The sequence below is a fragment of the Syngnathus scovelli genome, chromosome 9 (genome assembly GCF_024217435.2).
Source record: "Syngnathus scovelli strain Florida chromosome 9, RoL_Ssco_1.2, whole genome shotgun sequence".
In the NCBI taxonomy this organism is placed as follows: Eukaryota; Metazoa; Chordata; class Actinopteri; order Syngnathiformes; family Syngnathidae; genus Syngnathus; species Syngnathus scovelli.
The window spans coordinates 3,387,463-3,413,317 of record NC_090855.1 but is presented as its reverse complement, the minus strand read 5'-3'; the positions used below and the strand labels follow the sequence as shown (position 1 = coordinate 3,413,317).

At 43.9% G+C, this 25,855-nt stretch overlaps 5 protein-coding genes across 9 annotated transcripts; 2 read left to right on the top strand and 3 right to left on the bottom strand.

Moving 5' to 3' along the window:
- Nucleotides 1-636: 636 nt before the first annotated feature.
- tmem245 (transmembrane protein 245) lies at nucleotides 637-6,902 on the bottom strand. 3 transcript variants are annotated; one of them, XM_049730816.2, is made up of 18 exons: nucleotides 6,240-6,900; nucleotides 5,887-6,004; nucleotides 5,668-5,763; nucleotides 5,431-5,523; nucleotides 5,134-5,334; nucleotides 4,901-5,070; nucleotides 4,601-4,624; nucleotides 3,757-3,861; nucleotides 3,606-3,688; nucleotides 3,422-3,512; nucleotides 3,247-3,345; nucleotides 3,048-3,179; nucleotides 2,850-2,972; nucleotides 2,636-2,781; nucleotides 2,474-2,574; nucleotides 2,210-2,384; nucleotides 1,936-2,130; nucleotides 637-1,872 (listed from the first exon to the last, which is right to left on the bottom strand). In XM_049730816.2, the coding sequence occupies exons 1-18, from the start codon at nucleotides 6,837-6,839 to the stop codon at nucleotides 1,824-1,826; spliced, it is 2,601 nt and encodes an 866-aa protein (XP_049586773.1). In that variant the 5' UTR covers nucleotides 6,840-6,900; the 3' UTR covers nucleotides 637-1,823. The 3 variants fall into 3 exon arrangements, with proteins under 3 accessions (XP_049586773.1, XP_049586772.2, XP_049586774.2); XM_049730815.2 differs by lacking the exon at nucleotides 4,601-4,624 and having other exon boundaries at nucleotides 2,850-3,179; nucleotides 6,240-6,902; XM_049730817.2 differs by lacking the exon at nucleotides 4,601-4,624 and having other exon boundaries at nucleotides 2,850-3,179; nucleotides 6,729-6,900.
- Nucleotides 6,903-7,108: 206 nt separating this feature from the next.
- LOC125975425 (DOMON domain-containing protein FRRS1L) lies at nucleotides 7,109-21,527 on the bottom strand. 3 transcript variants are annotated; one of them, XM_049731008.1, is made up of 6 exons: nucleotides 21,380-21,527; nucleotides 9,275-9,474; nucleotides 8,629-8,713; nucleotides 8,418-8,556; nucleotides 8,037-8,283; nucleotides 7,109-7,980 (listed from the first exon to the last, which is right to left on the bottom strand). In XM_049731008.1, the coding sequence occupies exons 2-6, from the start codon at nucleotides 9,465-9,467 to the stop codon at nucleotides 7,808-7,810; spliced, it is 837 nt and encodes a 278-aa protein (XP_049586965.1). In that variant the 5' UTR covers nucleotides 9,468-9,474; nucleotides 21,380-21,527; the 3' UTR covers nucleotides 7,109-7,807. The 3 variants fall into 3 exon arrangements, with proteins under 3 accessions (XP_049586965.1, XP_049586967.1, XP_049586964.1); XM_049731010.2 differs by lacking the exon at nucleotides 21,380-21,527 and adding an exon at nucleotides 9,504-10,297 and having other exon boundaries at nucleotides 9,275-9,419; XM_049731007.2 differs by lacking the exon at nucleotides 21,380-21,527 and having other exon boundaries at nucleotides 9,275-10,297.
- Nucleotides 18,265-19,554, top strand: LOC125975439 (phospholipase A and acyltransferase 4-like). Its single transcript, XM_049731033.1, has 4 exons — nucleotides 18,265-18,408; nucleotides 18,516-18,639; nucleotides 18,725-19,026; nucleotides 19,320-19,554. The coding sequence occupies exons 1-4, from the start codon at nucleotides 18,355-18,357 to the stop codon at nucleotides 19,407-19,409; spliced, it is 570 nt and encodes a 189-aa protein (XP_049586990.1). The 5' UTR covers nucleotides 18,265-18,354; the 3' UTR covers nucleotides 19,410-19,554.
- alg2 (ALG2 alpha-1,3/1,6-mannosyltransferase) lies at nucleotides 19,853-22,755 on the bottom strand. Its single transcript, XM_049730983.1, has 5 exons — nucleotides 22,596-22,755; nucleotides 21,871-22,047; nucleotides 21,655-21,792; nucleotides 21,380-21,547; nucleotides 19,853-20,869 (listed from the first exon to the last, which is right to left on the bottom strand). Exons 2-5 carry the CDS (start codon nucleotides 22,039-22,041, stop codon nucleotides 20,129-20,131), a joined length of 1,218 nt encoding a protein of 405 aa, XP_049586940.1. The 5' UTR covers nucleotides 22,042-22,047; nucleotides 22,596-22,755; the 3' UTR covers nucleotides 19,853-20,128.
- A 238-nt stretch (nucleotides 22,756-22,993) lies between these two features.
- Nucleotides 22,994-25,217, top strand: sec61b (SEC61 translocon subunit beta). The gene is made up of 4 exons (XM_049731057.1): nucleotides 22,994-23,160; nucleotides 23,499-23,596; nucleotides 23,874-23,978; nucleotides 24,677-25,217. Exons 1-4 carry the CDS (start codon nucleotides 23,158-23,160, stop codon nucleotides 24,762-24,764), a joined length of 294 nt encoding a protein of 97 aa, XP_049587014.1. The 5' UTR covers nucleotides 22,994-23,157; the 3' UTR covers nucleotides 24,765-25,217.
- The last annotated feature ends 638 nt before the right edge of the window (nucleotides 25,218-25,855 follow it).

Sequence of the window (25,855 nt, the reverse complement as noted above, 5' to 3'; positions counted from 1 at the left end):
AAAAGATGTTGAAACGTGGCCCCAGTCGTCGGGATAAGTACAGTCGTCGGGGGCCACGTTTCAACTTCTTTTTTTCAAGAGTCGCCTCATTAATTAAGTGCACGTGCGTGAAAACTTTTAGCTCTTTTTACGTTCCAAAGTAGCTAAAAGTTTTCACGCACGTGCACTTAATTAATGAGGCGACTCTTGGAAAAAAGATGTTGAAACGTGGCCCCCGACGACTGTACTTAGCCCGACGACTGGGGCCACGTTTCAACATCTTTTTTCCAAGAGTTCCCCCCATTAATTAAGTGCACGTGCGTGAAAACTTTTAGCTACTTCGGAACGTAAAAAGAGCTAAAAGTTTTCACGCACGTGCACTTAATTAATGAGGCGACTCTTGGAAAAAAGATGTTGAAACGTGGCCCCCGACGACTGGGGCCACGTTTCAACATCTTTTTTCCAAGAGTCCCCCCATTAATTAAGTGCACGTGCGTGAAAACTTTTAGCTACTTTGGAACGTAAAAAGAGCTAAAAGTTTTCACGCACGTGCACTTAATTAATGAGGCGACTCTTGGAAAAAAGATGTTGAAACGTGGCCCCAGTCGTCGGGGGCATCTTATATTATATATATATATATACACACACACACACACACATATATATATAGTTTATTTGGCAGTTCATATCCAGTCAGTAAGGAAAACAAACAGTCATGTCGGAATAAAAACAAAATCTGTAAACACTGGTATTGTTTATGCACACTAAACACCACACACAAAATGAAAGGAAAAAACAACCCAATGTCCTATCTCTTAGCCACTGATTATACACCAAGCTTTACGCTAAGCATTATAAACTCTTAAAGTGCTAGTGTAGTAAAAACAAGTCAATAAGTGTGATAAAATCAGTGCGGCGTCTTGAGATCTAACGGGGACAGACTCCATTTTGGTCAGTTTCTAGAACGGTCAATTCAAGTTGTACTTTGGAACTTAAAGTTAAGTGCAACAGTGGTCCAAGTAAGTCTTCATGTTAATATCTGGAGTAAACTTGAAAAATGGAGTAAGCCCACCTTAGTTCTCAGTTGGCTCATGATCAAAAGATGTAACATATTTCTTACTGCTTTGTTAAAAGAAAAAAAAAAAAAACAGTGACAGTGTGTTGCTTTGTTATGACAAGTAAATTTTGTGCAAACTCAGCGCTACTTGGAAGGACATATGAGTAGGGTTGCAAAATACCAAAGATTTTTCAACGTTACAAAATAAATGTTAATAATTGCGTATGGCGCGCTGGCGCAAAACAGCCACCTAAAAATAATTAAAATGTACCCGTAGACAGTGTTTGTCTGATAGAAGATTCGAAAATAACTTCTATGTAGTTCTTTGGCACCAAGATCATTTCTTATAGTTACTAGGTTAAGGTAAATGTCTGGCAATGAATGAGTGGTTTCTCACATTCAACTGAATATTTCCAATGTGGTAAAACTTAAGCAAAACCACACGTTTGTGGCCCTTTGCAACCAGAACCCAAGATTAATGTCCACATTGTGGACGTCTTTGGAACGAAGTTGCTGATGATGTAAGCACTATGGGGTGTGTTCAGAAAATTGTCTCACCCTGTCGACCTTGCATTACTTTTTGGGCAGAGGAGACAACGTGGTCCACCTCATAATTTTTTTTGATCAACAGCGGCAGGTAGCGTTTTGCTCGGAGCAACGCTGCAGCAAAGCATCGTGGGAGCGCGGCTGTGACGACATCTTTCCTGCCTCTGGCGGCGTCTGGTCAGACCTGCAGAGCCACATGCGAAGTAGCCATCATGCTTGGCGACGTTCCGCCGCTGTGAGGTCACTCGTTGCTCTTCTTCAGGACCATTGGCGTCGATTCAGAGAAAGCCCTAGAGGTGGGACGAAACAATAAATATAAAGGAATGTGATTCGGTTGCCGTGGCGATGGCGACCTGTTGCCGGGCTGGGGCCAACCCGCCTGGATGGGCGTGGGGGCCGCAGAATTGGGGCTCATCAGCATGGCGCTGTAAATGTTGGACGCCACCACCAGGATGCACAGCAGGATGGGCCCGATGATGGCGCCCTCCAGACCCAGGTAGTAGGCGCCGCCCGCCACCGCCAAGCCTGTCAGGTAGGGGTGACCGCCACTGAAACACACAAACTAAACTGTAACTCTGAGCATTCATAGAAATTCCTAATAAAATATCCCGCGTTCGAGACACCCACCCTGAGATGTCCGAGTAGATGGCGGTGTCCACGAAGTAGGTGGGCAGCAGATGGCAGACGAGCAGCAGCACGGCTTTGACGCCTTCACCCTGCGCCAGCCACAAGTCGCACACGGCGGGCACGGCGGCCCAGTACGTGCCAAGGAAGGGCACCGCGCCCAAGATGGCAGCCAGAGCTTTTTGGCGCAGAAGACAAAAGACAAAGAAGCTTGGCGAGCGAGGGAAGGGAAAAATGAAAACAAGCTGCACTTGGCACGAGACTCACCTGAAGGAATGAAGACCACGTTGATGCCGAAAATGGTGTGCGTGAGCCAAGTGTACAGGCCGTAGAAGGCGGCCATCTTGAGAGAGGCATCAAACACGCCTCTGTGATAGAGTCTTGATATTAATAATCATCTTGTAATTCCCTTGGCAACGAGTCCGCTACCTGATGGCCTCCTCCACAGACTGTCCGACGATGTTGGATGAAGGTCCCGGCTGCGACAGTGGCGTCAGGCTGATGACCCACTTGACAGGTTTGTAGTACTCTCCGCTGGAGCTCAGCAGGTAGAACAGGGTGGTCAAGAAGATCACCTGAGATGACACATGAACGTTTGTGCACCGCCACGAGACAGCGAGCGACGAGGTAGGAAGACGCCTACCAGGCTGAGGACAAAGTTGAGCACAGCTGTGCCGCTGTGAAAGAGCACAGTGAGGAGGGTGGTGGTCGTGGAGATGAGGAGACCAACGTTCCTGCTCATCACCACCCAGAGGGACTCCAGAATCTGAAAGAAAACAGCATCAGCTTTTAAGAAAACAGCAAAGCGGCATTTTTGTCGCAAAGATTCAAGCCCACTTACAGACCACAGAGTCTCGATATTATCCTGCAGAAAGGAAGCGATGTCCTTCCAGTCCAAGATGTCCACCAACCAGCTGTTTGTTCGCTGGATATTCAACTTGGGACCACGAAAGCGACCCGAGTGGGTGACGTTCTAGGAACAATTGCGATGGGATTTTCAGGAAGCCCAACTCCAACAAAAAAACGGCGTCCGTCGCTACCTTCACAAACCAGGAATGGTAGAGTCGGTCCCAAAGCTCCAGAACTTGCTTCTCAATCATATCTGTGTGGTTCACCTTATCTCCCAACATCTTGTGAAGCTGCGCACACACATGGAAAACATGACACGTTCAGACATTTTTTTTTAATAAATTATAATGCAAGTGCAATGCCAACTTTGTGTGTTATCCATTCTCTCCCGTGCTCGTAGACGTTGGTGGCGGCCGAATTGAGAGCCTTCTGGACCACACGAGCTTCCGGGAGCAAGCTGTGGGAGAGAGAGAATAGATAAAGACGGAAGGTTGTTTCCCCCGAGCGATCGACACGTTTGTAATCTGAACTAACAAGATGGCTGCCCTACTTTGCCCACTCTGGGTGGTTGGAGACTGTCTCGTTGATGAGATTACTGGTGACGTCAATGATGTGAGCGCTCTCGTGGTGAACCTGGATGCATCCGGTCAAGAGAATATCACTCAGAATGCAGAGATGAGAAAAAAATAAAAATAAAATACCATGGCAGTGAGCAACAGCCCCATGAGGAGGGTCCCCGTGACCAGCAAGATGATAATAAAGATGCTGATGATTTTATCCAGAGAGCGCTCCAGCCACACCACCATCTGCGTGGAGGACACAAGAGGAAGAATGTGAAAAAAAAAAGCAGTGAAAGGGTTCAAAACACAAAAGCGCATGGACAAACCAGTGTTCTTCCAAAGTGGTGGCTTTGCATTGAAAAAAGAAAAAGTCATCTGAACTCACACTCTCCAAGGAGCCAAAATAAGCGAAAGCAAAGCCAAACTCACAAAAGCCGCACTCACAAAAGCTTATAAAAGTGTAAAGCCCACAAACATTCTTTTGGTGTGTGCATGTCGGCCATTTGGTATTTTGGAATCGTCTGTCTACATGTGCTGCTCCACTATTGATGGTTATCTGTCACTTCAAGGGTTTGTCACTATTTATCAGAATCAAGTGAAATAAACTTGACTGAGGCAAAGCTACATATGTGACTGTTTTCAATATCATTTTTTTTTCTCTTTGGAAACACTGCCCTCTGCTGGATTGAGGTCTACATAAGCCACAGGCGCTCAAGCAAAAAGGATGCAGGAACAGCACAAAAAAAAAAAAAAAAAAATCTCTACTACATCTTCCTGTAAGAACTAAAATCTAACAGCAGGAACTCAAGAGGACAAGCATGGAAACAACAGAAGGTCATGAAAAAGTTAAAGCCAGTCCAAGCGCGTGACTTCTTCTCTCACTCTCACATACGCGTTAATAATTAATGCTCTTTTTTTTTTTTTTCCGCCGTCTTTTTTGTTCATCCACACGCACACTTATCTTAACGGCCTCTCTCATCATTACCTGCTTGTTAAGCCAATGCCATAGCTTGAAGAGGAGAGACAAAGAGACATTGGGAAGATTGTTATTGGAAAGGAGTCGGCGCATTTCCTCCACGTGCAACACGACACCACACAACGCCGCTTGTGTTCGGGTGCAAGCACGTGGCAAGCAAGGAGTCCGATACGGGGTGATTGCAAGTGCTCCGTTCAAAAATTGAATTAAATGTACTCAAATAGTGGCCTTGTCTTAACATCATGCGTGTTATTGACGTTATCACCGCAGTGAGGTGGGGCGGACACGAGCGCACAAACATAGGGTTACCTTTGTGTCGATCCGCAGTAAGAACTGCGCCAAGCCTTTGATGGGACCCGGCAGCAGAGCCTCCTCTCGTTCCCGCCCAAACTTCTGCAACACGGCCCACCACGAGTTGAGAGTCCTCGCCGCAAAGCTCTTCAGGCCAAAATGGACCACTAACTTCTTCATGACCCACACTGAAAAATCAACACAACTGTGAGGCAAAACATCCCAGGGGGAAATACGGAAAGTCATGTTACCGGCCACAGGGATGGGCAGGAGCTGTAGGACCCACAAGTTGAGCCAGATCAGGACCAGGACTATGGCCCACGCGAGGAGGATGAAGTAGATGTCGCTGGCTTTGTGGGAGGACTTCTTCTGGAAGAGACCGGACGGCGCTCTTGGAGGGCGCTGATGGAACCCCGGGGTGGCATGGAGGCTGTCTGCTGAGTCGCCGCCATCTTGAAAAAAAATCAGACAGCATTTTACAATTTTTTATATGACCTGAAACAGAATTGGGAAATAAATAAAGGTGAATACATAAACAAACTCCTCACCTGTGGGCTCGGTTTTGGATGGCAGGCTACCACAAGCAATGGCCATGTAAATAGTGTTAGCAGCAAACGACAACATCTGACCGGACAGCTCTCCTGAGAAAAAGACCTCAAATGAATCCTCGCAAATACATTGTCAAAACAATTGCATGACAAGAGTCAGCGTTTTGAATGATTGACATTGGGACAAGGCGAGACAAACAAAACCTATTCATGAGTGGCCAATTCATCAAGCCTCACCTCTGCCGGGGACAGGAGGCTTCTCTTGGGAGCCCACAATGAGTAGCAGCAACACCACCACAAATAAAGGAACCCTCCACGAGCCCATCAAGGACACTAGATGAAAAATGATCCACTATGAATTCAGCGTGAAACACTTTAAAGCCCCGGGGATCGGACTGAATGCAGCCAGTGGACTAAAAATAAAAGACGGGACTTTCTCGTGTTACCTCCACTCACCAATGTAGAAAAGGAGAGTGGTCCATACAGGCAGGGCAGCGGACCTCAGGTAGCCTTCAGTCTGGGGGCTCCATTTAAAGCAGACGGCTAACAAATAGCCGATGACCACTGTGCAAACCTGTCACCACACAACAAAGGAAAAATATTCACCGATACCAAGTACCGATACCAGTCGTACTTTTGCTACATAACATTTCCAAATGATAACTACTACTGTTTCATACTTTTTGACATAACAAATGGCAATTTTTCTATGACATAACAAATGGCAATTTTTCTACTTTTTTTTCATACATAATTTATCTAATGGAAAAAAGGGCGTGGAAGTCAGCTGTCGTTGCCAATCCACTCACCCAGACCGCGTGGAAACAGTCCAGCCCAGCCCCGATGATCCCCCACAAGTGGCCGAGAAGCACTTGCATGCCGACGACGCTCCACGACAGGTAGAGGACGTAGAGCAGAGGCGCCCCGGCACCGATAACCAGTAGCAGGGGGAGCTTCTCCATCACCTGGCGCCCCAGGAAGTCCACCGTGTGGTTGACGCACCACACCGGTACTAGCAGAGTGCCCACCACGATGGGCGTCCCTGTGTCCTGCAAGCCGTTAAGCCAAGAGCGTCCAAGCCGGGCTAGCGAGTGCTTGAAGGGGTGGAGGAAAGTGCCGCATAACACTGCCCAGAGAAGCGGCCGGAGGAAAGCCTCCAGGATGAAGTAGACTAGCACCGCTGCCCCACAACAGATAGCCACGAAGATCATCGCCCCGGTGTTGTAGAAGGCCTGCTTGATATTTTTGTCGAACTTAAGCGATGACGGCTGGCTTAGCAACTGGCTAACCATCCCTACCGCCGGTTGGAAGCTCTCGGAGAACGACACAGACTGAGCTCGCCGCGTGTGAGGGCTCCCCGGCGGGGCACCCGTGGCAGGGCCCTGTGACGAGTCTTCTTCGTCGGCCATGTTTACCCCAATCTCGGCTGTTGTCACTCGCCGCGTGTGAAACGAGAACGCGTGACGTGGTTTGACGAAGTGCATCGTGGGAAACGTAGTTTGACGAAGTAGCTTTCGCTCAGCAAGTACAGCAATATTTGCCTGTGCTTCCCACCACTTTATCCATCATTTATTATCACCAATTAGCATTTTGTGTACGATTTATAATAATAATAAAATAAATGTAGGTTTAGCATCACAAACATGTTAGTAGTTAGCAGGGAGGGACTACCAACACATTTTTTTGTGATGTTTTAATATTTATTGGTATTATACAGGTATCACACTGTGTATGTTACAGTATATTTTTGTGAAAGACAATGATAGACTTATATTTAGATCATCTTATCTTTTTACACCAATTTTGATCCCTGAAATGGAAATATCTATTGGGGATTAAAATTGTGTAATGAATACAAAACATTTTTTTAAGTGATCAGATAAGCCATAGAAATTGTAAAACATATTCTTAAGTTATTGCGATTAGTATCTCATACCACCATATTGTTACACAAAGCCAATGAGTAAACAAAATGAAATTTTAAGTACGAGTAGTTAGGTGTGCCTACATGGTCGTGCAAAAAAAGATGCGACAATTTTTGGGTGACATTCATACATGTGGCAAACCCAAAAAATCATGATCAAATAATAAAGGGACACAGTCTATTATTGGTTCTTCTTTGTCCTTCAGCTAAGTTAATCATGAGCCAGTAAATATTTGCCATCTGCTCTTTTTATGCTCCATTTGGTGGTCATTTCTGAGCACATGCTGTGAATTATCTACTGTCATGAAAATAACTGTCCAGTGTAAAACTTTTGTATTTGTTGCTTTAGATTGGCAGCACATGATAAAACGTCTAATAGTGCAACGCACACGCTCAAGAACGTAATGGCAACTTACTTTATTGCTGCTACATCTTGTCCGTACACCTCCGCCTTCACGGTGTTCCCATTAGCAAATAAAAGGTGAGGGCTACTATGAGCAATAGGCAGAGGGGTGAGTTGAAGGTCTGGTAGGCTGTTGAAGGCATGAAGATGTCCTCATATTTGTAAATACTGACCATGCGCTCGCTCACTGGAGGACTGTCGATGTCGTGTCTGGTGATGGAGCCTGAAGAACGAGAGCTGATGATGATGAAGACAAGAACACAAAAGGTCAACACTCACCTTGTATGGCAGGCCCCCAGGCAAACAGGTAATACCACGACAGGTGGAGGTCCACGAGCGTCTCCTCTCGCGGCACATATAGTGGACGCTTGAAACGACAGGTGACGCGGTTGTTCTCGAAGATGCCTTCCTCGTCCCTCGCGGGGTTCCGCTTGATCTCTTTTGCCCACTGGCCTACGTTGTAGAAGTGATGGATGCGCACGCGGCCATTGTCGTCATGGACGCAGCCCATGACATCATCGCCTCCCTAAGAAATGAAAATGTCAGGAGAAGCCTGCTCGAACATACAAATTTTTAACGGGTACTTCAAATGTAAAGTCAAAGTACATCTTGACAAAGTTATCAAGAAGTGAGCTCAGAACAGAAAGAACTCCATCTCACCATTTTCTTGTCAGAGGAGAAACCTACAGCCACCCAGCCGTCAGTGTCTGCGCTCATCTCGTACTCCACATCCGTCCCGATGCGACGGTAACTCAGGAAGTAGTCGCACGTCTCCGCATCACACCCAGGCTTTCCATACCTCAAGAACACATCAGGCCTTCAAAGTTAAATTTATTTTAAATTGTGTAAAAAGACACATTCTTGTTCTTACCTGATGCATCCTTTAGTCACACCACAATCGCTGACTTTGATTCTGGCAAAGGGGTCCACTGGCGGCGCAGTGGGGAAAGGGTAACCTGCAAAAATGCTAAATCAGCATTTTGTACATAATATCATTGGTATGCCAACCCAAAGTGTGTGTGACACCTTTTGACATCGAACAAGCACTAGTTATTGCTGAACATAAATGGTACAGTAATTAAAATACAAAACAAATATTGTTCGTATTCGTGAAGCTTAATTGATACCTTTGCAGTTGTCAAGTCTCAAAATGTGACTATAGTGTGTATTTTCAGAAATTACAGCCATTTAAAAGAATTTATCAGGTGCTTTTGGAAAACCGAGCCACAAAACAAATTTTTACTTCAGGACAAATCACATTTTTATTTGATTACAACTCTATTGTGATGATTGTCTGAACATAAATTCAACATGGAGCCGTTCCTCCTTTGTATTTTTTTTTTAACAGTTCATTTTTTTTACATCTATCTCGGCCACCTTCCAAGTCATTTCGCGTTAATTTACAATGACAGGCATTCAAATGGGGGCGATTTGGGGGAGCTGGCCTTGGTGCTGAATGGCCGATTTCTGCTATAAACACATCCAAGTTGTTCTATAGGTGAAGTGAAGATGCTTACCGTCATCAGACAGATATCTGGACTCCAAGAACTCAGACGCAAAGGTGCTGTACGAGTCCTTGTGATGCTCCTGGTGGCCCGGCTCTCCGTGGTCCCCGTGGCCGGCCCGCAGTGCTCCCTCGTCGGTCGGGCTCGGAGCGACTCCCTGCCATCCGATGACATGGATAAGCAGCGGCCACAGCGCAGTATTCATAGTCAATCTAGATTTAAATTGAAAAACAAATTGCACCAAAGTGGTCATAAAAGAGAGCGAGGCCTCATTTTTGCTGGAATCCCGTCGCAGGTGTCCATCTTCATCGTGTCCTCGTCCTCAATTGATTTTTATGAGCAGGATCACGCTCAATGTGGGGGTGCGCTGAGAGGCTAATCCAAACGTAAATTAGCCGGATTTGTAATCTTGCCGTCTAATTCACATGATTATGATCCTTAATCCTTTTCGGAATCACGATAGCGATGTCCACTGGCGATAGTGATTGTTTAGATATCATTTTGTATGGATGTGAGGACGTTGGTGTGAAATGGTTTCGTCTAGCTTCGCTCCATCAAACGTGGCCTCCAATGAGGAGGAGATACGTCACCATACGGATCATTTTAAAAAGGTAGTTTGTTGTCTTCCGAACATGTTATCAATCTATATTTTGCATGTAAAGATTTATTTCAGATTAAATTACAATAGTTGAAGACGTCGTACGTGTAGAAATCCCTACTTTAAAAAAATAACTACTTATATGAAACTTAAATATAACAAGTATTATAGGTGCATATTGATATTTTGTTTTTATTTTTATAATACATTTTAAAAAGAATTAAATGTATAATTTATTTGCTGTATAATTTAATGAAGACTAGAAGTTGTTCAAAATCTTGTGTGCTGTTCCAAGTTTCTCCACATGATGGTGGCATATAGCCACCATTTTAAAAAGTAGCCATGAGGCGCACCCGCTATTCATTTTAAAAACCTTGAGTTTTTTTTCTTAAAATTTAGGGACAAAAATCTCCCTGAAATTCTAATTAAGGCTATGAGTAATCAGCATCACAGGTAAAATATATGGGATTATTAGCCCAACGATAAAGGGCAATTAAGGTAAGAAATTAAACAAACATTTTATGGGCCTGATATTGAGTGATTGGGAATAAACATAAATAAAACAAATTAATGTTATTTTTACTTGTATTTGTCATGTTCATTTGATGATAAATAATATGGGCCTGGTTTGTTCGAAAATGACATTTTTGGCAAAAACAAGGCGGATGCAAAATTCCGCTCCTATCCAGCAGATGGCGCTTAAGTCACACTGAAGTAACTCTAAACGACAACGCTAAACATTTCAAATTACAAGCAGGACTATGTAAATATTTTTCCACGATACAAGCCCACATATGTTATTCCCCATAACACCGTCCTCATCTAAACCCACAGATGACAACGGAGCTGATTAACGGCTGATCTTTTTCCTCAGACCACTAAAACATAATTTGTTTATCTATTATGTCCACTTATAACCATTCCTAGCCCCTTAAACACCGGCCACCCAATTAACATTCTGTGTAAGGGCAATGCTTATAATGAGGAACTCCGGGCGCACCAATCTTATCCTAATAGCCTTAAAGGGCCACTCATTAACACAACTGTTCACACATCTTTCCTTGCACATCACGTCACAGTGAAGGAGTGACAGAAAAAAAGAGGAGAGAGAGAAAGAGAGAACTAGTGAGCGAGACAATGAGGTGGTGGTGGTGGTGGGATCGGCCTGCTAAATGTCAGCAGCGTGTCTCTTGGGCCTGACAGACGACTCAGTGACAGCACAACAATAGCCGCCAGATCCATTGGAATACACGAGCTGCTTGGAATGGACGCCGGCATTTGCTCGACTAAAAACTCACACAACTTTGACAATGCAAAAGAAAAATTCACGCACATCTAGCCAAATTGTATGTCAGGTCATGTTAGGCCAGGATGATGGGAAGGATCAGCAGGTTGGATGAGGTCAGTCTGAGGAGCGATTTCCAACACAGGAATTCAGAATTTTCTTTTGCTGGGTGGACGATGGTTTGCTTGGGCCAATATTTCCAAATATTTATTGACCAAAGCAGTGGTGGTTTACGGCAGTTTTTTTTTTTTAACTTATTCACTTTAAAAAAAGTTGTATACAAGAAGACTTTTTTTTTTTTTTTTTTAGAAATCCTAATTATTCTTATTCCCATTGACCGTGATATGAAAACTAAGCTTTTTCTTTTTAATTCAATGTTTTTATGAGTATTTTACTTCAGGTTTTTTATTACTGCTTTTTTTTATAGGGGGACATTTTATAAGCATATTGCTACTGAGTGTCTCAAAATTAATCTTTCACCACATTGGCCATGTGGCTTGAAGTCACACACACTTCCAGCTTTGAACAATATGAAGAGTTGTCTCACGAGTCCTTTTCATTAAAAAAAAAAAAAAAATCCGTCCCATATAAAAACTGCCCCTGTGATAAGATGACTTGAATCTTTGTTTCTTTCATGTGGTTGTGAGAATAATAAAACAGCTGGAGTCCTCTCTCTTCACCGAGCAACAGACGAAGGCGAGAAGAGATCATTTATTGACTCGCTATTTCCTCGCTGTCCCGCTCAGCGCCGCAATAGTCACGAGGCCGGCCTGTGATCCCACCGAGGGCCCTCCAACCCTGGAGGCTTCATTTAGGATGTGTCAAGGCCCACTTTCATCACGCAGGACAATGAGCACTCTTGGCACACCCCACCTTCAAGCCACAAAGGCACTTCAAAGTTTGGCACCTACCAAGGCGTGCCACCGCAAAGCTTTGCGATAGCACAAAGGTTGCCGCTTGTTTGTCCGCTTTGCATACGTCATTGTGTTCGGAGAAGTTTCTCCGTCGGGATCCGTGTGTGTGTGTTGGAAGGGGGATGCTGAAAGCTTCCATCGTCAGTCAAATGTTTGCTTTGGTGATAAGGAAGGCAGAGATGAGATGTCGATCATCACACAGTAAACACGCTCAAATGCGCTGGCGGACGCCCACAACCTCATTCGTATGCACGCGTTACGTTTGACTGCAATCATCTCTTCGCAGACTCTCACGCGAGAACCCACTGTCATAAAAAAAAAAAAATCTTGCATTTTTCACACAGACATGGAGAAAACGGACCATTTTAAAGATGTGTGGGGAAAAAAAAGCCTACACAACTTTTTTTTTTTTTTAAACAAGTGTTTTAGCAGCGAATCAGAACCTGCTTGAATGGAAAAAAATTTTAAGAAAATAAAAGTTGAAGAGCTGAACCTTATTTAGAGGTACTCGTGTGTGTCGACTGCCATTCAACGAGCTTATTTGACTGATTAAATCTCGAATTCAAATAACAGATTATTAAAATAAACAAAAGTGACTATAAACACAATTGCTTTGCTCAAGGGTGTTCCAGAGCAGCACCAATAAAATAAAAGCCAAACTATTCTTAAGGAGTTTTAGTAAAAGGAGTTGCTCCTAGTGGCCTAGTTTAAAAAAAAAAAAAAAAATCATAATACTTTCTTAGAATTTGAATTCCTTAGAATTAGATTACATTCTTGTTTGGATAAAAGCGATTCCTGAAGAGTTGTAACTTTCAAAAGTTCCCATCACACACACAAATAACTTTTGTTCAAACGGAGACAAAAGTTGGCTGTTACATCGTGAGATCTTTTCTTAAAAACAAAAAAAAAAAAACGTTGAGTCTAGGACACATTTTGTATTATTTCCTGCCACTTCTACAATCAACTGTAGTTGTCATGACAAACTGACTTTTAACACAACTCGGACAAAAGAGGTCAGTTGTATGGAACATAAGCTAGTTAGGCGTCCGAACAAAAACCGCCCGACTGCTAGCTCACCCGCGACCCTAACGAGGATACGCCATTTTGAAAACATTTGATCACACCCACGCCAAGAAACTACTTTCCAGCTAATTTTGAAGCAAAATGCCAGATGGAGGTGTTGAGAAGAGCCTTGTTGTCTGCAACATTTACAAAGACTTTGCTTATCCACAAAGCACTTGAAGCAAGAACATTTGCCACCAGCGGCGAAACGGAAGAACTGTGATGACAACCCGAAGGGCCCGTGACTCACCGATGCTCCACAAAAGAGTATTTGGGAAATACGGCATTTCGGTAAAGCCCAGAGCCATAATTTTTCCTTTTTCACCGGAACCGAAATTCTTGGCAGCACTCCAGGTTATCGTTTTATTGCAAATATGAAATATAAAGCATGGCGTCAACATGGTTGGGGAGTGGCTGACCAGAACTAAACAAAAATTGCTTTAAAAAATTCATTTCATTCAGTGTTTTACTCTAATTTAATTTTTTTTTTTAATCAGTGACATTTTTCCTAACATGAAAATATTTTTCTGTAATCATTAATATTCAAATCCAGGTCCATGGATGTAATTCAGTTTACAATTATATGCAATAAAATTATTCTTTATTGAAATCAATTGAACTACAACTGATCCAATCCACCCCAAAAAAAACTATTTTTAAATGTTTCATGTAAAATGACAAAACCCAAATAAAACTATAAAATTTAATATTTTGTTTACATTTTATGCACGTTATATTTTTATGCAGTTAGCCTATTTATTAAACCCCAACGTCGCTCTCCACCTTAGCTAAGCGTTAGCTAACATTGTCACTGCCTTAAAAGTGGACTTAAGCATTAAGCTTGAGACACTTGGGCTCTCTCTCCATATAGACACACTGAATGACCGGGGGCCTTAAGCGGTGATTATAGCGCTGAGAAGTGGGAGCTGGGGGCCTCGGCGTCATTAGTCTGGTTAATCAGAGCCTTGCTCCAGGTTAAGCTCCGCGGCCTCCCGAGACAGGCTGATGAGCAGATAGCCGCGACCAGCCTACAGTGCTCAGGTCTGGGCCCCGGCAGCTCCCTTGGCCCCTATCCGCTCCAGACGGTAATCTATAAATCGCCCCTGGAGCACGGCGTCAAGGCTCAGGCTGCTGGACAACGCTGACACATGATGCATGGTAATAAGACACACAAACACTGCGACACACACACACACACACACACACACACACACACACACACACACCACTGCTGCTGTTAGCAACCCGCAGTGTTTTTCTCCGCCTGTGCCCTAGTAGATTGTTTAATGCTCCCAAACCAGTGACCTTGGCCTCATAACTGATGTAATTCAACATCCAAGTGTTTAACTACCCCTGTCCAAGGAGAGCACCGATAACCAACTCAGCACAATGAGCGTATAATGACCAGTGGGACTATTGGAAACACACACACACACTTCTAAACAAACTCCCAAGACGGAAGGAGGGCCTCAGCTCGGCGGGGAGCCTCCCGAGAGTCGTATCCGATCCGCAGTCAACATTGGCCGTCCCGCTCTCTCCGGGCGTCCCCTGTGAGCTCATTAGCGCCAATCATAACCACTTCCTCGGACGACGTTGGGCGCGCCATCCATCGCCGCGCGCAAATGACGCTCTCCATCAGGATGTGTGGCGCTAAGTGCGGGAATGCAGGTGTGTATTTGGGTTTAAAGGACGGACAAGGTCAGAGAACACCCCGCCCCCACCCACCTCTCAAATGGTTCCCAGTGGGCCTCGTGGGAGGGGGGGTGGGACCCCTGAGTGGAGGTATTCAGGTGATGGAGTGGAGGACAAGTGACCCAGATGGAAGGGAGCGTGAGGAGAGAGTAAGGTAGAAATGGCTGCAAACACAGAACGGACCCCTGAGGACCACCTAAATGGAACGAGGCAACAAAGAAGCCTATCATCCCTATACTGAATAGATCTGTCCATCTATTGCTTTTTTTTCTCTCTCTCTTCATAATCATCCTCTCATTACACCCTAGTCTTAATCAGACGCTTGGCAAGACACTCATTTGAACGCAACACCAATCAAGTCACTCACGGAAACCCCTCAAGCCAAAGCTAACGCACGGGACGTGGTCCCCGCCCCTCCCCCATCCATCCCTCCTGTCCATCACCTTGCTTTTTTTTTTTGGGGGCTGTGAATCCCGAGAGAAGGCGTATAACCCGCATCACCTCCCCGTCTCGCAAACACTGTACACACACGCGTGTCTACCGAGTGTGTATGCATAACGACCATTAGCATATTCATGATCATTGCCGGCCTCTTATTGTTTGCTCGCTCCATTAATCTTCATCTGCTGCCTGCCGACTGACAGCTCAATCTAACAGGATGTAAACGGGCACTGGCTATACACACACATAAAAACACACTTGCAGCAACAGTCAAATGGCTATTGTCTTTTTTGTATATTTCTCTCTCACACACACACTATGATTGACATCCACCTGTGAGTGTTCACCAGCTGTGTAGTGTTCCACCTGTGATCTGTAAGAACCTCCTGGGCCACAAGTGCTGTAGGTGCAAATCTACGTGGACCACACATGAAGACGCACACACACCCCTCAGGCCAGCAATGAGTTAAAAACATGCATCAGTTTAAGAGGATAAAAAAAAAAGGAACAATGCCATGCTAAACAGGTTGGGTGTGTGTGTGTGTTTGTGTGCGGTCGGCAGCAAGCGCTCTCAAATATTAATGTGTTTGTTTAAAGGCGACGTGACTGACTGATTTGCAGCAGATTAACGGGCAAAATGAGCGCTGGAAGCCAGCCAAGTTCAAGCGGAGGTCTGTTCTTTTGTCGCCACACACACACACACACACACCTTCTATATGTTTATATAGCATCTTGAAAATACACTCACTGGATGTCATGCAGACACAAAGAGGACTTTCACAACTACTGTCAGTAACTACAGTAATATTTGTTACACACAGCTTGTGTTGAAATACTTATATGATTTGGTTTTCAACTAAGAGTAGTTTATCCTCATTATCAATCACAACAGAATATGAATAGCAAGAAAAAAAAATCCTTTCACCACTTTGTCCCAAGCTGCGATAAACAAAATCAAGGAGTTATCTTGTGTCAGCAAGTGTTAAATAATGAGATGAACTTTGACGCGTCGTAGCTGATAAGTGAGTCTATGGTGGTAAATAAAAAAAATAGATGTGGAGGAAAAAAAATATATTAAAATATTAAAAGGCACACTGCGAGCATACCTCACTGTGATGGAGACACAAAATAAATGTCTATTTAATTTTCACAGTCTTTTTTGCATTTCCTTGTAAAATAAATATTTTTTAGCTCCTGCGAGGTAAATCTCAAAGCTATGCGATGCTGTAAACGGCAACATACAAGCCAGATCGAGTCGTAACGTTTCTCCTTGCTGGGCCATAAAGCTTTTTTTTTTTTTTTTGCCGAGGCTCTACTATGTAAAATATTCCACTATCAGAGATCATAAATGCTTTATTGTGATCTTTCGTAAAGCACAGACTTTTATTTAGTAGCAGTAAATCATTCCTTTGCTCCGTGATATCAACAGCCGAGAACGTTCGTCTTCGTGGGAGGAAGACGTGCGCGGTCGGTTTTAACGTTTAGGGAGGGGAGGGGGCGAGGGGGGGTCATAGATTTCAATGGTTTACAAGGGCAGTAAAGTTTGAAATATATAATTTACAAACATTTTGCCTTTAAAAACAGCTCTTAAAAGACAAACTGTGAATACAAATAGAGATCAGCTTTTATTTTAGCACATTCCATCATTTAGGTTGTCACCTTGTATAGATGTGGTGAAAATCATTTTTATCATATGTTTTGGTTTTATATTTTGGTTCATTATCTAAAGCATGTATTTTCTTATTGTTTTTTTAACATAATTCAATAAAAAAAAAAACTTTTGAAAGAAACTTGATACGCCATTGTGAATGTTTTTTTCAACTGTATTTTTTTTTTCCTTTTTTTGACCAAAAACATGTCCCAATTCCAAATGGTACACTCTGAAGATCAACAATCAAAGCTGGGTGTTCCACAAAACCTCCCAAAACACACTCAACATGATTTGTGAAGTTATTTCCCATGATTACCAACCTCAAAGTGGGTTTGTGTTATTTACAGCGCCTAATTCCAAAACAAAGGAGACAATAAAAGATTGTTAATTTTCCCTTTGGAAGACTCGCTCATTCTTAATAATGAAACATGCGTGCTGCTCTAAGCACCTTTTCACTAACTCGCAAGGTATTTAGTCTTTTCTGGGCCACGAGTTCCATGACCTGCTTATTAAAGTGGGAGCAAGAATTAATGTAGTAACCCTGTCCTTCTCATCATCATCATCATCATCATCATCATCATCTTCATTTAGCCCCATGATTAACTCCCAATCATCACACGTGATTAAAAGTCAGAGTAAAAATATTCTACAGCTATTTAATAGAGCAAGACTAACAAGGACAGCAGGTCCCAGAATGTCAACACAACGGACGCAGAGCCAGCGACTACACACAGACCCACACACACGTCGTCGTCTATCTTTGCCCGAAAACAGCCCTCGCCATTCCCGGCCTATCGACCGGCTATACAGCCCCATGCCGGATGGTTGGAATTAGAAAAGCAAGCCCGCGGTCTCATTAATTAATTAAACGGTGAGAGCCGGTGGCACCTAGGTGCCGGTTATCGCTGTCACTCAGACACGCCGTGATCTCAATAAGAACCTCACCACGGGGCACCGGGAGGCCAGGCGGGCACTCGCGCGTCTTCTCCCCCCCTTTCCCCTCCACACACTTTGACTTTCTTCTTCAAAATTCATTTCTTTTCCAGCAAAAGTTTGCTTTTATATTTACTTCAACTAAGACTGATTCACATTGGCTGGTATGCTCTTCCGTTTATTTATTTAATATTTTATTTTGGGTATTATTTTACTTATTATTTAATATACTTATTACTTTATTTAATATTTTATTTGTAGAATTATTTAAAACAATGGAGACAAAGCTGGGCCTTCCCGTTTTTAAATCAGATTTTTTTTTCTGGACAAATTTGGGGGATTATTCAAGTCATGTCATGGAATAATAAGTTACATATTAAGCAGTGTATCTTTTGGCCGCATCAACTCAAAGGCTATCTGGAAATCACAAAGGCGTGTCCACGTTGCATACAAACTGATTACAGCACGAAATAATCATTGTTAGTTGCGTGCTTGGTTGTCCTCAACTGACGTACGATGAACGGACAGAGACTTTGGGGCAGCCTTTTCTCGCAAATGCAATGGCAACAGGTGTGTTTTTATTTAATTGTTTTATTAAATCAATTAGTATTTATTTTAACACCTTAATCATACACCTTCTAGAAATTTCCCCTCATTTGAATTATTTTCCTCCGCAGGTTGATAAGAATGTGTCCGCGGCCGAGATTGGAGACTTGATCGAATTTGTGCACCCGTGGCTTGGGGTGTCTCTATGGGGAGTTTATATGGGACAAGGTCATGTGATTCATTTTGGAGTGGGCGGTGAGAGAATTAAAACGTTTGAATTTGCCGTACAAACTGTGTAAAATGACAATAAGGTGAGACTTTTTTTTTCTCTCCTACAAAGATGAGAACATGACTCAGAAAGCATGCCGCAGCCTAATGCAGCAGATGATGCCCAGGAAGAAAGGCGACGGTGTTCTGAAGAAGACCGCCATCACCTCTCAGCCCATCGCTGACATCCGATTGCCTGCGGGAACCCGCGTTCGGGTCAACAACGACAAGCACCAACTGGTTCCGTCCGTAACGGAGCAGATGATGCATCGCTGTCACACTTTCCTGCATCAACAGTTCAAATACGACCTGATCAACTTTAACAGCGAGCATTTCGCCACGTTTGTTCGCTACGGTCGAGCCGTGTGTACGCAGGTTGGTGGATTCTTGCAAATAAAAAGAAGCTAAACCTGGAAAAATTAAAAAAGAACAATTGATGTAAAAAAAGTAAAGTTAGATCAGAAGAGAAAAATAATGCACCAATGCGTTTTGGTGACAGGGACTCTCCACGCTTTGCTTTAGTAGGAAATTTGAAAAAAAAAAACTTGACATATTAAAATAGTATAACCTAACATGAGTAACACGATATGAGATCAGATTTTATGCCTCTAATTTAGCTAGCCTAATTTTGGCTATTACCATTGCTAATATTTCATTTGTCTTTCCAGATTCCCTTTCAAAAAATGAACGGCGATCACGTCGACACCACCCAAACTCTCGAACTGATAATGCAGCAGCGCATGGAGACGGAAACATAAGTTCTCACATCTGCTTATTCTTCATCCTAACAAGCACCATAAAAACCTTTACTGCGCGACAGGATTTCAACTATGCACTGACAGTAAAGGACATACTTTGTTGGCTGCCCAACCCCCCCCCCCCAATAAAGGCGGACAAAACTTTGCAACAAAGCGGCTGGAGAAACTTTGTGTGTCGTCTAGTTTATTAAGACTTGTGGAATGTCAATAAGAACATCTCTATACAGCGAAAGGGTGGAGGAGGCCATTGCCGTTGCAGACACGGTGACCTTCTGCTATTCTCCTCCTTGATAATGACCCAGACAGCGGCATACTGCCCACCAGCCAGACCTCTAATGAAGCCAAACACTCTCTATCATCTGCTAATAACCTCCGTGCAGCAACTAGAGTCACCGAGCGGGCCGGTGGCGTCTTTGGAATAAAAGCTCTGGGCAGACAGGAAGTGGAGGGGAAACATCCCGTTTATTGATTTAGGACCGCGTGGCGTGCCTGATGATAACTGCGTTCCTCCGCTAATAAAGACGACCCCAAAAAAAGGGGAAAGAAACATTTCACTGTATCAATCAATACTTTTGGTTGCCACGCTGCGACATGTACGCATTTTATCTTCATAATTGGTATCAAAGGCTTTTCCTCAGCAACACTGATTAATTGTCCTCTTACAGCAACCACCTCATACCTCACCACAGTCAGGCGCACCCAAAAAAAAAAAAAAAAAGTCACTGGCTAAGGCCGACAACATATCCGTACAGCTGCTGCGAGAAGGCCTGGAGAGAGAACTTATCTTGCACCCTCTTCCTGCCAGCTTGTCCCATGTCCCTGCGGAGCTGCGGCTCCACAACCAGCCTCTCCATGGCCTTGGAGAAGGCCTCCGCCGTGGGCTCGCACAGGAAGCCCGTCTCGCCGTCCGCCACGCTCTCCAGGGGCCCCCCGGAGTTGACGGCGATAACGGGGCAGCAGCAGTACATGGCCTCGACGGGAACGATCCCAAAATGCTCCCCGCTGGGCGTGTAGAGCGTCGCGTGGCTGCCCCGCAGCAGCGCCACCTTCACCGAGTCCGAGGGGGAGCGTAAGAAAGTCACACAGTCCTCCAAGTGGAGTTGCGATGCCAGCTCCTTCAGCTCGGCGTAGTGCTCCAGGTTCTCGCCCACTCGCTCGTCGTAGCCCCCCGCCACCACCAGGTGGACGCCTGCTCTCCGGCCCGGAGGAAGCGCGCGCCTCAGCTGCGCTAGGGCTCGCAGGGCCAGACCCAAGTTCTTCTTTCGCTCGTATCGGTTGAGCGAGAGGAACAGGTGGGAGGTTCCCTCGGGAAGCAGCCCCCACAGGCTTTCCGATTCAGTGGGCGGCTGGTCAAATGTGCGCGTGTTGAGCGAGGGATAGAGGACGTCTGTCTGGACCCCTTTGAGACTCTGAAAGGTCTCCCTGAAGACTCCTGCGGTGAACTGGCTGTTTACCAGAATCTACATGCAAATAAAGTTGCATCAGGAGGACCATAAATTGTAATTTGGTGTGGCGAGTTTGTTGTTATAAATGTGACCCTGATTGGCCGCTGCTTCACTCAAATATTAAAGGCAAAATGGAATTGTTGATTATGTTGCGATTGTACTGGTAGTACAGTATTTTAACTTTATATTAACTTTATATTTATACCCCCAAAAAGTCACGACCAGATGGTACTTCCAGCATCATCGTGACATTGGTGTTTCACGAACTTCACGTTAATCATTTTTATCCTTCAATTTGACTTTATTTGCCTTTTTTTTTTTATTATTATTATTATTTTTAGTTAATTTTTTTTTTTTTTAGTTGAGCACTTTGTAGTCTCTCGTATTTCAAAAATGATCCTTCTACATACATGCATATATAATGGTGCTGTGTTCGTTTACAAGAAGCAAGGTTTTGGAATCTGAATGGGAAAAACATACTGAGAAAATCAAACCTGAGGGTGTGACCCTTAGGCCTTAACATACCAAGTCAGCCATGCCAGTGGTTCGCTCTTCCAGGAAGTCAATGGGAGCACGGTAAAGCTTCTTGAGAGCTGATTTCCTTTGAGTTAGCAGCTGATCTGGGAAGTGACAGTAGAATAAGACCTTCTTTCTGTGACGGGATAGCCTCAACACTGGAATACACACTGAGACCTAAGGTGGGATTTAAAAAAACAGAACACGATTTTATCCTACATGCAGCTCAAGAAATAAGCTTCCAAAGGTGCTCTAGGATTTTCATTCATAAAAACGACACTCACTTGATCACAGAAAACTACATCATACTCCAGCCCGCTGAAGAAAACCAAATAGAGAGCCACGTAGATCATCCTCAGGTAAGCACACACCGCATGGAAGTAACCCAAGACACTGGTGGGCAGCCAGTCACCCACACATACCTGTTGGAAGAGGAAGGGGAATAAATAATTGTTGCACTACTAAATATTAACATTTAGTACACCTGAATGCTTGCTTACTACAGGTAGGTCTGGGTCAAGGGTCTCAGAGAAACAATGTGTCGGGTCATAGTGGGCGGTCCAGATCTGGACATTACATCCCTTCGACTTTAGGGCAACGGCAGCGTCGACAACCAGACGCTCCGCTCCGCCGATGCCGAGGTCTGGATGCAGAAACACCACCCGCACCATCTTGACCTGGACATAGACACAGAAATAGAGCACTGACATTATCTTCAAAAGCTTTCAGAACAAGGATTTGACATTAAGAAAGTATCAAGCCTTGAGAAAACATTCATGGTCAATTCTTTCCAGTATCAGTCATCTTAAGTGAAAAGTATCAAAGCTATCTTTTCAATAACCCAACAATACGCATTGTTAAACCAAAACAATATGTTTTACGGAACTTCATGCTAATTGTGCCAATCAGGCTGAATGAACAGTTAACAAGTATGACTGTCAAACATTTCCAATGACTAAACTCAACTGATGAACAATGAACAGAGGCGGGTGTGTGTTAGACGACATTATGTCAATTATGTCAATAACAGGAACAACCACACACCTATCTTAGCTATTGATGACAAATAATAATAGTACAGTGCTTGACCTAAACACAAAGAGTGCATAAACCTGCCAAATACAACCAAAAACGAAACATTACGTTAATATGGTTTTAAAACCGAATACTGCGGCCACATATACGTCCTACGTATGCATTAAAAACTACACATTATAACATTTACCTTCTGTTATCTTATCCACTTGTGATCGTGGTCTCCCTAGTTGTCAGAACTTCTGTCATGAAACACGAGCGGTTCGCCGCCATGGTGGCTCTAAATACGCGAGATAAAGCAAGCCCATCTTCCTGGTTGCGCCAAAATGGCGCTGGTTTCTCCATTGAAAAGCATGCGTCTCGTAGAAGACACGTCATCCAGAGAAGCGAGGGGACTCTTTATTTAGCCTATGTCTAAAACCTCAATGATGATATTTAAAAATAAATATAATGATGCAGAAAATCTTTCAAACGTATTTTGTATTGTAAATATATGAACAAAAACCGGAGGGTAAATTATATATTTTTTCCTTTTATGTTAAACGTTATCACGTCGACAGGCATCTATTTGGTAACCTAAACGGGTCCTAGTAGTTTGCAGTCGTGTCCTTTTTCGACAAGCGTCAGCTTTACGGGTCCTTTCTCAAGTTTTGACCAGTCCATTCAGAACTGACAACCGTTGTTCGGAACCGCAAATCATCGTTGAAAGAGAACTTCGGACAGTCAGATCGAACCAACACGAATCAAACAAAATGGTAAGACAATAGAGCATGCATCTGTAGCTGTCACACTGAAAGAAAGCAGCGCAATTAAAATATATTCGTGTTTTGCTATCACTTAGCACGCCTGCTAGCCTTAGCTCAACGTTTGTGTACGTGGCTACACTATTATCAAATTATCACTTTGTACTAGACACTAGTTAACACTGAATTTAAATAACGAGATAAACAAAATACATGTGCAAAAGGCTGTCTATGTACGTAGATCCTTCGTGGGGTTTGCACTACTCTGTCTTGCCTTTTAAACCGATTTCTTCCCTTTCAATAGCAGTAAAGGATTGCACAGTTAATTTTTGGTATAACTCTTCTTTCAGCCTGGACCAGCAGTAAGTGCAACCAGTGTGGGGGCGTCAAGCCGTTCCCCCAGCAAGACAGTGGCCCCCCGTGCAGCGGGCTCCACAGTCAGACAGAGGTATGGACATTGCATGTAGTAGTAAAACAAAGTTGGACTTTACAGTAGAAACTCATCATTTTAGTGTAACAAAACATTGATGTTACTGATGGAGTGTCTGAGCGGTGCAACGATTAATTGACTGACAATTGATCAATCATCAAATTCATCCATCATTATATTATCCAATCTTCCATGAAAGCAGACAAGGGATGGATATTTTTCCAGATTCACTGATTGACTGATAGGATGTAAACAAATATGCACAAATATACATAAGTATTCGTGTGTTCCACAGGAAAGCAACCAGCAGCGGTACCCGCAGCGGAGGCAGGGCCACTGGGTCGGCCGGCACCGGGGGAATGTGGCGCTTTTACACCGAGGACTCGCCAGGCCTTAAAGTGTAAGTATGTTGTCGGAAAAGCCGCGATGTACTCAAAGTATGCATCACTTGGGGGTGGAAAAGTCTGATAACTTTCTATCCTACGCCAAGCCCCCCTTCCCCATTATTAAAAAGCAAGGCATCCCCATCTTCTGGTCTTATGCAGCGGCGGTTGATCGATGTCGCCGCGCTGCTTATCGAGTGTGTGTCTCGGGCGTGGAAGGAGGGCACACTCCTCGTACGCCGCTGTATATCGAGTGCGCGTTTGTTCCCGCGTTAGACGCCGCTCGCAGAGCTTCATTAAAGGATCCACTCTAAAAGGTCAACTCAATTACAGCCTTCTGACAGGGGCGGTTGGGGGGGGAGGGCGAGGGATGGAGGAGGTGGTTGGCATGGCGATGCACCCCCCCCCCCCCTTCTCCTCCCCCTCCCCCCTACAAGTCCCTCCTTTAGAGTTGAGAGCCCCTCCTGGTGTCAGCGGCTCATCAATAAAATGAACCAGCCCGGCTCGAAGACTCTGCGGCGCACTTGAAATCTAATGAGAAGCCATTTAAAAGTTGTCAGTGAACACATTTGTTTGCAGGGTCGCCACTTTCCAAAGACGCGCTCAACATGCACTTTGAGAGCTTGTTTTGGGGGTTTTTTGTTAGTGAGTTTTATGTTCAGTCATTAACTAATATTTGCTTGCCTTATTGACCGCATATTGTTTCTTGTTTCAGCGGCCCAGTGCCGGTGTTGGTGATGAGTTTGCTTTTCATCGCGTCCGTCTTCATGCTTCACATCTGGGGTAAATACACGCGCTCTTAACCTCCAGCCCGACCACTCGTGACCCCCCCGCCGCACCTCGCCATCTTAACGCATCGGACCAGGACCAAACCCCATATGACTGACCATGGCAACTTGTACAAAGCATGCCAATTGGATTTTTATGGCAGATATTTTCAACACTTGTGGTGTCATACAAATGCAAATGCTCAGTGCAGTGCTCAAGGACAGTTGAGTTGATTTCAGGGAAAAGTGCCTGGAATATATTTTTTTGTTTGCAGCATTTTTTTTTTTTATCGACCATGTTCATTTAAAAAAATGCAAAAGAGCCTTGGATTCCCCCATCCCTAAGTTTTGAAATTGTTCACGACAAGAAATTTTGAGTTTAGTTTCTGTAACTTATGTTAAAGTCATCAAAAGTGTCAATCTCATTGGACACAAATGAAATTTGTACAAAATGTGATTTGTATTGTACAATAAAACAAGCAACCAAAATATTTTTCTTTTTGACTACTTTGTTTACATTCCAATGTAACTTACCAATACTTAGTTCACTTGAGTTCTGTTCCATATGACTTTTCAGAAAACTCCATAAGCCCTGAAACACACAATGGCTCATGCTTAGAGGCAGTTTCAAAACTGATTTCTTTGAAATTTTATGACTTCATAGCTTCTTCAAGTAACAACATAGCTCATTGTTTGTACTTTTACCTCCTGAGGGGGGCACTGCAGACTATTCTCTGAATCTCACTGCTTTCATATACACGCGCCTCTATAGGCGAACAGATTTTTTTTTTTAAACATACCGACTAGTCGACTTTTGTTCATACACCACCATCAGCATTTAATGGGTATATAAGGCAATTAACAATCATTGACTCCCAGAACTAATTATCTTCACTTACGCAACCGTAAAATTTTCCCACGGAAGCTTAAGTGTATAGAATATTTCCAACAATGCTTCAGGGGTGGTGTGTTTTGTCATCATAAAAGTAGTTGAAGTCAAACCTGCATCACCAGGTTAGCAGTATGTTGCATATGTAACCACCAGCTGTCACAGCGCGTGTATGTGCGCGCGCTTGTTGCTTGTGTTAAACGTAACTCTTGGGCCCTGTTCATTAATTCATTCTGTT